Below are 15,364 nucleotides of genomic sequence, written 5' to 3'. Positions count from 1 at the left end.
GGATGTGACAACTGATTAGATATAGGAAAAGAGGCTATTTGAACCAAAGAGGACTCAGGTATTTGCAGCCAATGACAGCAGGAGGATACAAGGCAACAGTATCATTAAATGAAGACTGGAAACAAAGATTGGTTCAAGAAGGGCCAGGTAATGAGCTCCAAGAATAACAAATAGTGAGTAGCAGAGAGGAAATGTACAGGAGTGAAAATAAAAACAGGTGTTGAAGGGTAGAGCATGCTTCTGCAATATTAAAAATAAGTTGGGCTGAGGTTGTAGCTCAGTGGTTGAGTGCTTACCTGGAATGCATGAGGCACTGGGTTCGATCCTTAGCACCACATAAAAAAAATAAATAAAATGAAGATCTTGTGTCCATCTACAACTAAAAAAATGTTTAAAAATATGTGTTTGTTAAAAAAAATAGGTAAATCACCATATAATTACATAGTCACTAGAGCTGAATGCTTTATCTTTCATTTTCAAAAGAAACTGACAAGAGACTGTCTAACTCTACATTTTCCTCTCTGCCTCCATTGTAACACATGAAAAAACTTTTTTTCCCAAAGAGATTAGATGGATTACCTGAAGTTACTTTAATGGTAAAGCCCAGGTTAAAATTCTTGTGTTCTAATGCTCAATTTACTTCATTTCCCGAGTTATACCAGATGCAATTCTTTCCTACACAATCTAATTATTTATGTCCCCTATGGTCAGAGGTGACCACCTGGACATGTTCCCTCACACTACTAGTACTGAATTTTCTTCTTGTGGTTCTTCTTTCTGCCAGAAAGTTAAGATCTTGCTGCTATGTGAGATAAATCATACCTGGCAGTAACTAGCAAAACAGAAAAGGAACCAGGCAGACTATTCCTAAAGAATGGAAACCCAACAGTAAACCAGGACCAAGAAATGTCCCTTTTAAAAATTATTATTATTAATAGTAGCAGAAGTAGGAGTAGTAGTACTTGGGATTGAATCCAGAGGAGTTTTTACCACTGAGCTATTTTTAATTCCCAGTCCTTTTAATTTTTAAATTTTAAGATAGAGTCTCACTAAGTTGCTGAGGGCCTTGCTAAATTGCTAAGTATAACCTCAAAATTTGCGATCTTCCTGCCTCAGCTTCCTAAGCCACCGGGATTACAGGCATGCACCACCAGATCCAGCCCTAAGAATTTATATCAGCAGTGCTGCATTTCCCCCACATATAGGTGTCCTTATTCTTATCTAAAGCCCACCAGAAAAGTGACATCAATAGTGGCTGAAACTACTGAGGATCAAGCTACAAATTTTAAATTAGGGCTGGGGCTGTAGCTCAGTAGTAGAGCACTTGCCTTACATGTGCAAGACCCTGGGTTACAACCCCCAATATCACAAAGCAAACAGACACCATGCTACCTAATTAAACAGGAAAATGATCCCCAGAAATACACATCAATTCTCAATGAGATAATTCCTCTGGTAATGTATGCATTTGATTTTACAGGGTAGTCCCTGGAACCTACTCACCACATATAACATAATCTTAGTAGGGAAATGCATTTTAAATTCAAATAAAAAATTTCTTTTATAACTTGAAACTACTCTCCATTTATATAATACAGCACATCTCCACTCACACCAGCCTCCTTTCAAGTGCTCACCAGTGTTCCATGACACTGCCAACAGGATGACTTTGTCTATTTTCTAAGAAGTCCTGTGATAACTCCTTTCTCCAAATTTATAATATAAAATGAATACATAAATCATAAAATTACTCAAATTCTTTATTTTATAGTCTTCCTTAAATACCTTAAAGTTTTCTTTCAAACAGGAAATTAACTATAAAGGCAATAATTGTTGTTGTTGTTTTTTAAAGGAAGACAAGAACAGGTCAGGAACTTTCTCCATCTGCAAGATTTTACAATCCCAATATTCTGTTGGAGGATCTTCCTTATTGACTTTAAGCAGCTGACCATATTCTTATGCAAAAATTTCTCACAAAAACTTTTCTAAACCAAATATGAATATCACCAATCAACTAAAACTGTATTTGGACTAAGGTCTAACATATCACTTAAATTAATTATCCATGTTCCATCTGTTTCAGAAAATAGGTACAGCCCCAAAAGTACTAATTTCTGATATCACCTCATTCAGGCAACAAAGGAATGTTTAATTGTTTATTATTTCAACTGTATTTTCCCTCATGTAAAAAGGGAAATGGAAAATGCACCAAAATTCTCTCATACCAATGATTTTCCCGGTCCTGAGACAGTACCACTGCTCATCACATCGAAGAAAAGTGTTTCATTATTAACTGACTTCTCATTATTGCCCAGCTCCCTGCTCAAGACTATCCTCTTTCATAAAGCCTTTCTGTGAATGCAGACTTAGCATTTAGGATCATAATTTACATTCTCATTTTATTTATCTGGATGTATCTTCTTTGTGTCTATATGTAATCTTTAAAATGCCATTTAGATGAAAAATTTTTATCTTCTAGGCATCTTTTGCTAAATAGAGCACTAGCAAAAGGCAAAAAAGCTTTACAGAAAACAAAGATAGGTTAATAAATCATATCTACCACTTACTACCTGGATATCTTGTGTCTCAGATTCTTTAAAAATGAAAATTTAAAGTGCCCATATTGAAAGTTGTGACAATTCAATTTAGTACTGTAGATAAAGCACATGGCACAAAGACAACTTGATAAAAAATACTACTACTATTGATAAGAATCATCTCAAGCTGTTACATTAAAAAAATTCAACTTCTTTCTTGCTATTAAAGTCTTTCAAAAAATATATGAAAATCTCTTTTCACTTTTTATTAGCAAACTTTAAAAACAGTATTGTTTCCACCCCAGAAACCATGTCAGAGAACTTCATGTACTAGAATACAAGATGCTACCTCCTTCTCTCCCTTTCAGCAATTTACTACCAAATTATAATTCCATACATCCACAGCACTAATTTACTAAAGTTGAATCATATCAATCCATTTATGTCAAAACTGGTCTAAGTATTGGTCATTTCACAGGGTTCAACCTGTAACTCCCATGCTCAATGAGCATTCAGTTATTCCAGTCTGGGACACCATTGCTACACATAAGCAAGGACTGCCAAACAAGGGCTTTGAAATAAAGTGAAATTCAAAAGTTCATTTTTATGCTTTTTCTTTTGGGTTCACCACCCACAACACTTCTGACACCAAGTGTGGGGCTTCGCCCCCACATACACACATGAACCAATTCTTCAGCAGTCTGATCACCAACCAAGTATCCCACAATTCAGTTCAATTCTGACATTACCTATCAGGACTAGCACAGACCCCACAAGTGAAAGGCTCAGTACTTAACTTGTACTGTCCTCATTTTAGATGCCAGTCATAGGTTTCGTGTTGCCACCTGTACTTCACACCAACTAGATAAGGTTTGACATTTTCCTAGAACAACTCGCAGAACTCAGTAAAACAATTTACTTACCGCCACAAGTTTGTTATAAGAGATACAGTTCAGGATCAGCCAAATGGAACAGTTGAAAGGGTAAAGTAAAGAGAGGAAGGAGGTCCAGAGTTGCTTTCCTGCCTCACCATCCTCCATTGATGTTTTCTGGAGGTTTTTATTGCAGAGGCCAGATTGACTAAATCATTGTCCATTGGAGATTAACTCCATCTCCAGTCTCTCCTCTCTCCTCCCTTGAAAGGGAGGTTTAAAGTTCCAACCCTCTAATCATGCTTGGAATTTCTAGGGACCAGTACCCACCCAGAAGCTATCTAGAGGCCCAGGTCCCCAGTCCTCTCATTAGCATATAAAAAACCCATATCACTCTGGAGATTATAAGACTTTGAGAAGCCAGGAACTAGGGACAAAGATTAAATATTTCTTTCTTATCACCATTTAGCCTAAAGCTCTTCTGCCGCCCACAAGCTGCCCAGGTGGTGGAAGCTGATCATCACTCTGTGTGGTGTGGGCAGTGGCAGAAAAGACCACATAGACAAGGCTCTGCCACCTTAAGGATCCTGCTTTCACACTGGAAGGCAAGGGAGGGAGAGAGCAGGAGGGAGTAGTGCGGAATCCCTTTATTTATAGGGAAATTAACCCAGGATTTTTGATATAATGTTCTTCACCAAATAAGGCAGAGGGTGGGCTGGTCTAGCCCTAATAGGTAACGCCCAGATCCAGAACCTTGAGAAAGCAGGCTTCTTTGCAGAGCCAATGTGGAGGCCACCTGCATCGCAGCCCAGATATCTATCATGCAATGCCACACCAACACCACCATGGCGCAAGGCTAAGAGAGGATGCTTAATATAGCTCATAATGTAGCTTAATACAGCCCCCTCCCCGGACACTCTTCTTTACACTACAGAGTTAATACAATGCATCTTGAAGAAATTTCCAAGCAAAAACATACATAATCTTTTGGAATTCGTTTTTAGACTATGAAAAACATTTATCAGGAAGAGGTGATCGTCACCTAAGGATCATCATACTGACAGGTAACTCCAAGCATACAAGTAAAGAACTTTGATATCTTTCAGAGGATGACTAGCATTTCAAGAGCCAAGAACATTTAAAACTGAGAGTGATGTCTGAGACACAAAAATAGAAGACAAAATTATTTGCCAGAGAAATTTTGAAAAGAATTCTCAATAGAATCTACCTCAATAGTTCTCAAATCTGGTTCACAATAAAACCATAGATAGAACATAAAAAATATGCTCCAACTATAAGAGATTAGGACCCTAACAGGTAAACTAAGAATGCTCTTTATGATTTTTTTTAATAGCCCAGCATTTTATAAATAAGATGGGGAAGAATATGCTTTCCTAGACCAAGTAAAGTTCCAGAGGTTCTGGTCTACCACTGTCAGAAGGCTCCTACTATTCAAATGATAATCATGCAAACATTGTGTATAGTTACATATATAATTTCCATTGTAACAAAGTATCACTCCATATTACCATGAAGACAATGTATATACCAAGAAACACTTTCTTACCTCCCTGTATGTCAAGTACTGTAGATAGTATTTCACTAGGACCAATATGAAAATTTTCAATTACTATTGATAGTCCTATTTGTTTAAAAAAAAAATCCTGACTTGCTAAATTCTAAGTAAAACATTAACTTCTTATTTTATGTTTTACAAATCAACTAAAAAATAAAACAATTAAAATATAATTCCTACTTGGTTTTTATTTAAACATTTAAAAATGGTCCAATTAAGAATAATCTTACTGTTCTAGAATCCGAGAATGGATTATATTCGTCAAGTCCTGGTGGAACATTTCTTGTCACCTGTGTAACTGATGGATCCTAGAATAAAATTTGAAGGAGAAAAAAAAATTACTTATCCTTTGAGATATAATTATATAATTTTTGCATTTACATAACATTTGCTTTATCTGTACTTTTGATCACTCAACAAAGTAAAAGAGGAAAATAAAGATTATCAGATGCATCCAGTCCCATTTCAACAAAGTTGAAATCTAAATCCACAGATCTCACACCCTCAAAGCAAAACAAATAAAAATGGGTTAGATGCAAATCAGCTGCTAGTTATTCTATAAAGACAGAAAGTAGACTGCCTTCTAATAGCTGTGTCGTGTCGAGCTGACTGCACAAGAGCAGCTGAACAAATTTTGGGTAAAACCACCATCCTTTCCTTTGGGCTCACGAAGAGTTCATGCTCTCCAGTTTTATAACATCTTCCATCAGTTTTCCCAACTGCAGATTTAAGTACCATATCACAAATCAACGTCGCATACAGCCAACATCTAGAGCATTCAAGATTAAGTACCTCTTACTTGCTTTATTCTATGCCAATATCTCTACTTGACTGTTTATTTTCCCACTTGATCCTAGACAGTCTCCCAAGTATATTACTCTACTAAACCAGCTTTTCAAATCTTTTTATATTGGGCTTTCATAAAAATAACTGAATCACAAAATCCCAGACATTTATTTTATCTCTCTTGATTATATGAAAAATATAATGAACATCAACAAAATCAACTACATAATTCATGTGAAAAGCATTTTACAAACTGTGATACAGCTTAACTTGCCTTCATAGCTCTAGTCTCAAACTGTAGCATGAATAAGGATTAAATAAAGTGCAGACTGCTGCCTCCAACCTGAGTTTCTGATTCAGGAGGTCTAGGGTGGGGTCTGAACATCTGTACTTCTGACAGGTTTCTAGGTGATACTGCTCTCTTTCAATACTGTACTTTTTCCAATCCATTTTCTTCAACATAGTCTTCAAAGTTACCTTTCAAAAATGTAAAGCTAATCTTATTATTCCTCTTCCTCTAAACCCTTTCCCTTGACTTTCATCCATTTTGGATTTTTAGTAGCTTTCCACTCACTGTGAGATAAAATAGGAATCCCTCAAAATGAAATACAAGGCTTCTGATCATGTAGCCTGGCCATTGCCTATTTTTCCGGACTCATCAACTATCTCATAATCACCCTCACCTTGGCATATCCTTCTCCTTTAGCCAAATGAAAAAAGCTACTGCAGGAGCCTCAAACTTGGAAAAAAGCAAGTGGCAAGGATAAAAGGAAAAGCAATAAATAAAGGCTTGCTTGACAATAAATTGGGAAGAAGGGACTAAAATGACTCTACTTACTCCCCAGGGTTCCCCATCCCCAAGTTTACCCAAAAGTGTAAGGAGAAGGGAGATTATCAAAAAGAGATGCATGCATCAGAAAGAAAATTAAGAAAACAAAAAAATGAATATTTTAATCAAAATTTTCAAGTTGGCATTGCTGAAGTCAACCTAATTTAGTGAAGGAATCTGAGATAAGAAGCAGAGAGCTGAAGGTCAAATCCAGATGGATTCAGCAGCAGTCTCAATCTGACCCTCACTACCACCCAATAAAAGCAATAACCTATGAGTCTGCAAGATACCATGACCTTCTTTTGCATTGCTTCCTCCAACTGGAAAACTCTTCCCAGCAGGGTCAGCCTAAGAAGCTCCAGGTGTTATCCTATATGATAATCAATGATGTTCCCAGTAGGAGGCCTCTTCCCTAGTCACTCCACCCCAGGTTTAGTGCCCCACACTCCTCCATATTTATCTCCATTAGCATTTATTTTACTGAACCATGATAATTTTTATGCAGGTCTTCCCTCTCCCCAAGTTAGACTATGACCTCTTTGAATCAATAAGGTTTTTGTTTTTTTATTTGTTTAATCATACATGCCTGGTGATACCGAATCTTCAAAGAGTATTACCACTCCTAAAAAGAAATAAAGCAATTCTTCAAGATAGTAGCAGCAGTAATAAAAAAGAAATACTTTCTGAAAAAATTGAACATACATATGAAAAAGTTCAAAACATGTAAATGAAAAAATGTTTAATCTCATTCACAAGAAATACTAATTATACTAACACAATCATTTCTTACCTATCAGATTAGCAAAAAATCCAAAAGTCTGACATAACCTTGACAAAGCAGTAAGAAAACAGGGGTCTCAACCACTGCTAAGAGGAAAATCAACCGTTTGTTAGAATCTCTACAGAGGAAAAGTTGGGAACATGTAGCAAAATTACCTCTGCGTTTATCCTTTAAACCACAATCTTACTTCTAGTAATCTATTCCAAAGATATGCTGGCAAAAATATTGTATATAATAGCAAAAGGCTAGAAGCAACCTAAATGTATATCAATAGAGGATGGTACATCTGTATGATAAAATAGTGCTAATGTGCAGCTATGTGTTACATTGTTGTAAAATTGTATAAGGTGATATATAAATTGCTAAGTAATGAATGAATAAAGATGCAGAGCAGGGGCTGGGGATGTAGCTCAAGCAGTAGTGCGCTCGCCTGGCATGCGTGCGGCCAGGGTTCGATCCTCAGCACCACATACAAAGAAAGATGTTGTGTCCACGAAAAACTAAAAAATAAATATTAAAAAATTCTCTCTCTCTCTCTCTCTCTCTCTCTCTCTCTCTCTCTCTCTTTAAAAAAAAAAAAAGATGCAGAGCAATGTTATCTTGTGTGTAAAGGAGGAGGGTAGAATGAATGTATTTACTGTGCTTTTTAAAAGAAAGAATACATCCAAAACTAACAATGAGTGCCTATGAGAGAGGAAGAGAAGAAGTAAAGAGAGGAAAGGCTTGGAAGCTAGACTTCTCAGAACATACCTGTTTTGTAGCTTTTACTTTGGAACTACAAAAATGTTTTTCATTATTACAGAACAAAATTAATTCAAAGAAAAAAGGAGAAAGGCAGAAGTAGGGTCAGAAAGATACTATTAAGATATGAGGTGTCTCCAAAAGCTCACATGTAAGACAATGAAAGAATTTTCAGAGGTGAAATGATAGGGTTTAGAGCCTAAACCTAATCAGTGGATTGATTCACTGATATGGATTAACTGGGTAGCAAGTGTTGACAGGTGGGGTGTGACCAGAGGAGGTAGGTCACTGAGGGTGTAACTTGGGATTTATATTTTGTCCCAGGTAAGTGGTGCTCTCTCTGCTTCCTGATTGCCACAGCTGGGCTGCTTTCCTCTTCCATCCCCTTCCACCATGATGTTCTGTCTCATCTTGGGCCCAGAGCTATGGAATCAGCTAACTATGGACTGAACCTCTGTAACCTTGAACCAAAATTAACTTTTCCTCCTCTGATTGTTCTTGTTAGGTCTTTTGGTCACAGCAATGCAAAAGCTATCTAAAACAGTAACGTACAGCTTAACTAACATTCATGCTATTTATGTTGTTCTCTCAATGCCACAGAAATATACTGGGTCCCAACTTTCATTTTTCAAATGCATGTACCCAGATACTCAAGAATCCTAAAAATTACCTTCCTTTTTTAAAACACTTTTTCTTTTAGATGTTGATGGACCTTTATTTTACTCATTTATTTATATGTGGTGCTGAGAATCAAACCCAGTGCCTCACATACACCAGGCAAATGTTCTAACACTGAGCCACAACTCCAGTCCCTATTTAAAAAAAGTATAACTTAGTACCCAAAAGACCCAAAATGAAATCATTCTTCAAATGTTCTACTTTCAACTATTGTAACCAAATCTTACTTGCTTCTTCTTATATTAATCCAGGCTGAAAGTTAACTGACAGTTTGACAAAATCATTGTCTCAAGTGAACAGAGTTTGCTTCTAATCCACTTGGAATCTTTCCTAATGCAGTATTAGATGACAAAGCAGTAGAGTCTGTGCAGGATATGCCAAGGCTGACAATAGATTTAGGAAGTAAAGAACTGATATCTTTGAATTATCACATAGTTAATGTTTCAAGTTAATTTCAATAATTGTGAATGATGTTAAAAAATTCACAGCCTCTAAACTGGGAGGAGTCAATAGAACTGAAGATTTAAATAATGAGTGATCTTTTTAATGCCTATTAAGTATCCAATATTTACTAAAATTATTTCCAATCCTTGTTGTGATCCTTCTAATTGGTTGTACAGTTTCATTTTCAGAGAAAGAAGCTGTGATCTTAAAACAAGTTCAGGAAACTTTCTCAAGGTCAATTAGTAAGTCTCAGATAAAATTCAAAACTAGGACTTTCTAATGCCTATATACATTTTTTCTACTGGATAAACTAAACAGAGTTCACCACAATAACAACTTCAACCAAAAAAGACAATGGTTGAACTGATTGTAAATGATTCCAATACTTTGTCAAGAAAATGTTATTCTTTTTCTTCAACACAATCAAAATGAAATTATTTCAACTAACAACTTGGTTTCTTCTAGGGAAGTGGTTCTCAAATTTTAGTATGCACTGGAATCATCTGGAGGCCTTGTTAAACTCCAGGTTGGTGAGCCTCACTCTGAAGGTATCTTTTTTCTAATTCAGAAGGTCTGAGATGGTAACTGAGAATTTGCATTTCTAACAAAGAACTATTCTGAGATAGTCTTATTTTATTGGCTTACAGGAACCTACTAGGCTCCTGTATTTTATTAACTTTTAAATAACAAGTAAGGCATTCTGCATACACATTAAGGCTGTATCTTTATTTCATTAGTGAAGCCAAAGGTAATCTGCCAACACTTTAGTTATACCACTTAACATCACAGTCATAGTTCATTAAAAACCAGATGCATTATGAAAATGAGTATTTTTCAAATAAGAGAAAAAGTAAAACTTTTCCATCTAGTATAATTAGCTTTTTAAAAATCTTTAATCTCTATAGAGTTCTTGCCTTGCAAGCACAAGGCTCTGAGTTCAATTCCCAGCATCAAAAAAAAAAAAATCTTTTAATATCAATTTCTTTATCAAACCCATCAGGGTAGTGTATCTTCACTGTATTTTAAGTGATCTTCTACAGGGATGATTGTGTACAGCCATATATCATGTATCCATTACAATCTCTCTTAGTATATAGTGTTTAAATTTCAAGGTTAGTATGCAAAACCTTGCATATCTTGGGTACTTTCTCTGTAGTAGAAAGAATACTAGTAGATGAATCAGACACTGATTCTAACAATGACTAGTGACCTTAAGCAAGTCACCTAAATTCTAATCTCACTTTTCTCATCTTTAAAACAGGTAATTTGATAATCACCCTGGTCAGCTGCAGCTCTGATATGTTGTGCTACAGACTGAATGTCATGCTTGGAAAGTTAACTGCTGTATTCAAATCTCAGTAGTTCCGAGACCAAGAAGGTGTAAACTTTGAACAAGCACTTCATACTTCACTGTACATCAGGTTTTTTAATCAATAAAATGGATCACATGGCTGATGAGGTACTACATGTAAAGTTACTGCGTGTGGAAAAGACTTAAAAACTGAGGCTGCTCTCATTATGGCCGCTTACGATTCACTGAGAATTCAATAAAGAATAACCCACACATGAATCAGCCAAAAACAACAGCCACACTCATCTTCTAAGGAAAACTTTTCAGAAGCAGTTCTTTGTCCAACTTTTGTGTCTTGTGACCCTCTAACCACAGCTACAGATGACAGGATGAGGAATTGGCCTCTGTACCATCTTTAGAACCAGATATGAGGATGACCGGCAGGCCCCAAAAGCAGTAACTCTAGATTGGATGATGCCTAACCAATTCAATTAGATCCTTTTTCTTGAGGAGAAGGAATATGAGACATTAAAAACAGATAATTACTATCAGTAGAAGCCGACACCACCAGTCATGGTAGAGAGACCAAAAGAAGCTAAGTCATAAAAAGGTGATTAGAAAAGGAGCAGAGAGCAGCAAGTACAGCATGTGAAGGGAACAGCGATTAGTAGAGTTGCCAGTAAGTCACCAGAGCAAAGACAGAGACCATATACACAGTTACTGTTCTGCCATTCCGACTGGTGAGAAATGGCAGTGTGAAAGCAGTTTTCACAAAGTCCTGCAGTTCTTCAGACAGCAGCATGGAGAAGAAAGGAGGAAATGTGAAAGGGGCAAAGGAGGAAAAGCAAGGTGGCAGAGATCAATCTCCACTTGAATCAGTTCATCTCAACTTTTATGCTTTAAAAATACTGACTTCACTTGAAAATGGCTTCTACCGCTTGGCATGGAGGAGGTCAAGTAGGAAGAAAGTTGGGACTGAGCAAACACCCTGTAAACTCCCAGAGTCACTTTTGTTACACTCAGAGATGGACTGTATTGGACTTTTTTTCCCTCCTCAAAAGTCTTTATAATAGGGGTTGGGGGTTGTGGCTCAGAGGCAGAGTGCTTGCCTTGAACATGAGAGGCACTGGGTTCAATTCTCAGCACCACATAAAAAAGTAAATAAATAGGATAACGCCATACTGTCCATCTACTACTACAAAATTTTAAAAAAATCTTTATAATACACTTGGATCTCTTAAGGTATGTCTTTAAGCCTTAAAATCAGAACAGATAGAACCAATACTCTTTATCATTTTGTATTCCATTAAAACTCCATATACAGGGCCGGGGTAGAGTACTTGCCTAGCATGTATGATGTTCTGGGTCCGATCCCCAACGCCACATGAGAATAAATAAATAAATAAATAAGGTATGTGTCCACCTACAACTAAAAATATTTTTTAAAAAACTATGTACAGATCCAGGGAAGATGGCGGCGAGGGGAGTGCATTACCCCCGTGCGCTGCTTCACTGTGTGGGAGTATGACAAGTCAGGACGGCTAAAGGATATCTTGTTAGGAATTTCCAGCAATAGTGGGGTGCGCCGGAACCTGGAGGAAGGATTTCCATCGCATGAGGATCGGCTACGGGGACTCAAACGCGAGAGGTTTGTCGCACGGAGGGTAACACTGCTTATTAAGCAAATCGCCCCGCGGCTAGAGTCTGCAAGGCGCGCTGGGATAGAGACGCAGGGTTACAGCGCTGCAGTTTCTGCCAGACGCGAAAGCACCGCACTCAGGGCTGAATTCTGGGTTCGAGACGGGGGAAGGAAGCGGTCCATCTCGGTTCTCCACACCGGTCAGACCACAGAGGAGGCCAGCAGCCACCATGTTGGTAAACTGACGTCACCACACCTGTTTTTGACTGACCGCAGCTCATTCAGCCATAGAACAGGTAATTTCAGGCTGCAATTCGCCTGCGGCTTGCAGACAGATTGCTAGGGTTCAGCGCCTGGGGGCTTCTTAAAATCTGATCTTATCGGAGTGAACACGGAGCGCGGGGCGGCCGAGTCCCGGCTTCCGGAACCTTCCCGGAACCGCCCTGGCTCAGGGCTGCGGAGCCCGCGGAGGCTGCTTCTTGGACCCTGCTACTATCAGAGCATACACCAAGCACCAAGCGGCCGAATTCCGGCTCCCGGAACTGAGCCCGCGGGGGCTGCTTCTTGGAGCTTACACTTATAGGAGCTTACACCGAGCACGGAGCGGCCGAGTTCCGGCTCCCGGAACTTCCCTGGACCGGGGCTAGGAGCCCGCGGAAACTGTGTCTCGGTCCGGGTCCTGCTGAGGGCAGGTCAGGACTCACCCATTGCTTGGGTTGCCAGGCAAGGGGAACGAAATGCTGCCATTCGCATAGGATACCAACATGGCAGAGATCTGATGTCAGCAGAAAGCGGTGGAGGAGAGATCTTCATCAATACCAGCGGTGACATAAGCAGTTGGTCTCCTGGTAAGGGGGGTGAGGCTCAGTCACCCGAGTCTCCTCAATTTGTCCTCGAGCCAGAGGGAAGGAGCCGGGCCGCCGCCAGCCCCCGGAGCAGGCCCAGCGGCTCGCCAGCGTGGTGACCGCGTGACCCCAATTGGAGAGGGGGCGGAGCGGAGCCGCCACCCACACCCGCCAGGTGGGCAGACCCAAGACCCAGTAGTACATGGGCGTGGTAGGAGGGGCAGGGCAGAGCCGCCCTTCACGCTTGCAAGGTAAACAGACCTGTGACAGCCTGGCGGGTCAGGCCCAGTGGCCTGCCAGTGTGGTACACACGTCACCCCAACTCGAGTAGGGGCAGAGCAGATCCTTATCCCACGCCCGGATCAGGCCCTGCCGGTGTGGTGGTCACGTGACCCCAATTGGAGTGGGGGTGGAGCGGAACCGCCACCCGTGCCCCCAGGGTGAGCAGACCAGTGATCAACCTGCAGATCAGGCCCAGGGGTCCGCAGGCGTGGTAGGAGGGGCAGGGCAGATCCGCCGCCCGCGCCTTCAAGGTAGGCAGACCTACAACAGACCGGCGGATCAGGCCCAGGAGCCTGCCGGCGTGGTACAAACACCACCCTAATTGGAGTAGTGACAGAGCAGAGTCGCCTCCCTTGCCAGGAACAGACCCAGCATCCTGCAGGCGGGGTAGTCACAACACCCCAATTGGAGTAGGGGCAAAGCAGAGCCTCCACCCGTGCCCGAAAGGTGGGCAGATCTGCGACAGACCAGCGGGACAGGCCCAGTGGCCTGCTGGTACGACAGACACGTCACCCCAATTGGAGTAGGGGCAGAACAGAGCCGCCACCAGCTCCCAGAACAGGCCCAGTGACCTGCTGGCGTGGTAGCCACGACACCCCAATTGGAATAAGGAGAGAGCAGAGCCGCCGCCCGCACCTGCAGGAAAGATACGCAAGCAGTATGAAAAGACAAGGAAAGAAAGGACCACAAGCAATGCAGGTCAACGCAACTTTAGAAGAGGTAACAGCTGCAGCAGATGGAATGTCAGATAAAGAATTCAGGATATACATGCTTCAGATGATCTGGAGTATCAAGGAAGACATTAAACAGCAAAATCAGACAATGAAAGATCACTTCGACAACGAATTACGCAAACAAATCCAGGAAGCAAAGGATCAACTATACAGGGAGATAGAGGTTATAAAAAACAAGCAATCAGAAATCCTAGAAATGCAGGAAGCAATAAACCAACTTAAAAACTCAATGGAGAATACTACCAACAGAGTAGAACACTTAGAAGATAGAACATCAGACAATGAAGACAAAGTATTTCAACTGGAAAAGAACATAGACAGCTCAGCAAGACTGTTAAGAAACCATGAGCAGAACATCCAAGAAATATGGGATAACATTAAGAGACCAAACTTAAGAGTCATTGGGATACAGGAAGGTACAGAGCTCCAAACCAAAGGAATGAGCAGTCTATTCAATGAAATAATACAAGAAAACTTCCCAGACTTGAAGAATGAGACAGAATCCCAAATCCTAGAAGCCTACAGGACGCCGAATGTGCAAAATCATAAGAGATCCACACCTAGACACATTATAATGAAGATGCCCAACATACAGAATAAGGAGAGAATTTTAAAAGCTACAAGAGAAAGGAAGCAGATTACATTTAGGGGCAAGCCAATCAGGATAACAGCTGATCTTTCAACACAGACTCTGAAAGCTAGAAGATCCTGGAATAACATATTTCAAACACTGAAAGATAATGGGTTCCAACCAAGAATTGTGTATCCAGCGAAATTAAGCTTCAGGATGGAGAATGAAATTAAAACCTTCCACGATAAACAAAAGTTTAAAGAATTCGCAGCTAGAAAACCATCTCTTCAAAACATCCTAGCCAAAGTATTACAGGAAGAGGAAATGGAAAATAACAATGAAAACCAACAGTGGGAGGTAGGACAGTAAAGGGGGGGGGAAACAATCAAAGAGGAAAACAAACAATGTTTAGTAACAGAAATAAACAAATATGGCTGGAAGAACAACCCATATCTCAATAATAACCCTAAATGTTAATGGCTTAAACTCACCAATTAAGAGACACAGGCTAGTAGAATGGATCACAAAACAAGACCCAACAATATGCTGCCTACAGGAGACGCATTTGATAGGAAAAGACATACATAGACTGAAGGTGAAAGGTTGGGAAAAATCATATCACTCATATGGACTTCGGAAACAAGCAGGCGTGTCCATACTCATATCAAATAAAATAGATTTCAAGCCAAAGTTAATCAAAAGAGATAAAGAGGGACACTACATACTGCTTAAGGGAACCATACACCAACAAGACATAA

The 15,364-nt window shown here is 39.8% G+C and overlaps 1 protein-coding gene across 3 annotated transcripts in view; it reads right to left on the bottom strand.

Annotated features, from left to right (window-relative positions):
• The window catches only part of Scamp1 (secretory carrier membrane protein 1), a 103,832-nt gene that overhangs the window by 71,505 nt on the left and 16,963 nt on the right, over positions 1-15,364 (bottom strand). Inside the window, exons 1-2 of one of the 3 annotated variants that reach the window (XM_058574286.1) lie at positions 5,216-5,243; positions 297-379 (exon numbers count right to left, since the gene is read on the bottom strand). The exons of 1 other annotated variant lie outside the window; for it this stretch is intronic. Coding sequence is in view for 1 of the 2 variants with exons in the window: in XM_046427573.2 (XP_046283529.1) it covers positions 5,216-5,293 (78 nt within the window). In the remaining variant the exon portion in view is untranslated. Of the gene's footprint in view, positions 1-296; positions 380-5,215; positions 5,294-15,364 lie in introns of those variants that run through there. One more of the 3 variants, XM_046427573.2, reaches the window with a different exon arrangement.

This window comes from Marmota monax, unplaced genomic scaffold (genome assembly GCF_021218885.2).
Source record: "Marmota monax isolate L192 unplaced genomic scaffold, Marmota_monax_Labrador192_F-V1.1 WCK01_AAM20220418_F8-fsc00018, whole genome shotgun sequence".
NCBI classification, from domain to species: Eukaryota; Metazoa; Chordata; class Mammalia; order Rodentia; family Sciuridae; genus Marmota; species Marmota monax.
The sequence above is the reverse complement of the archived record's forward strand: the minus strand, read 5'-3'. Positions and strand labels throughout refer to the sequence as shown.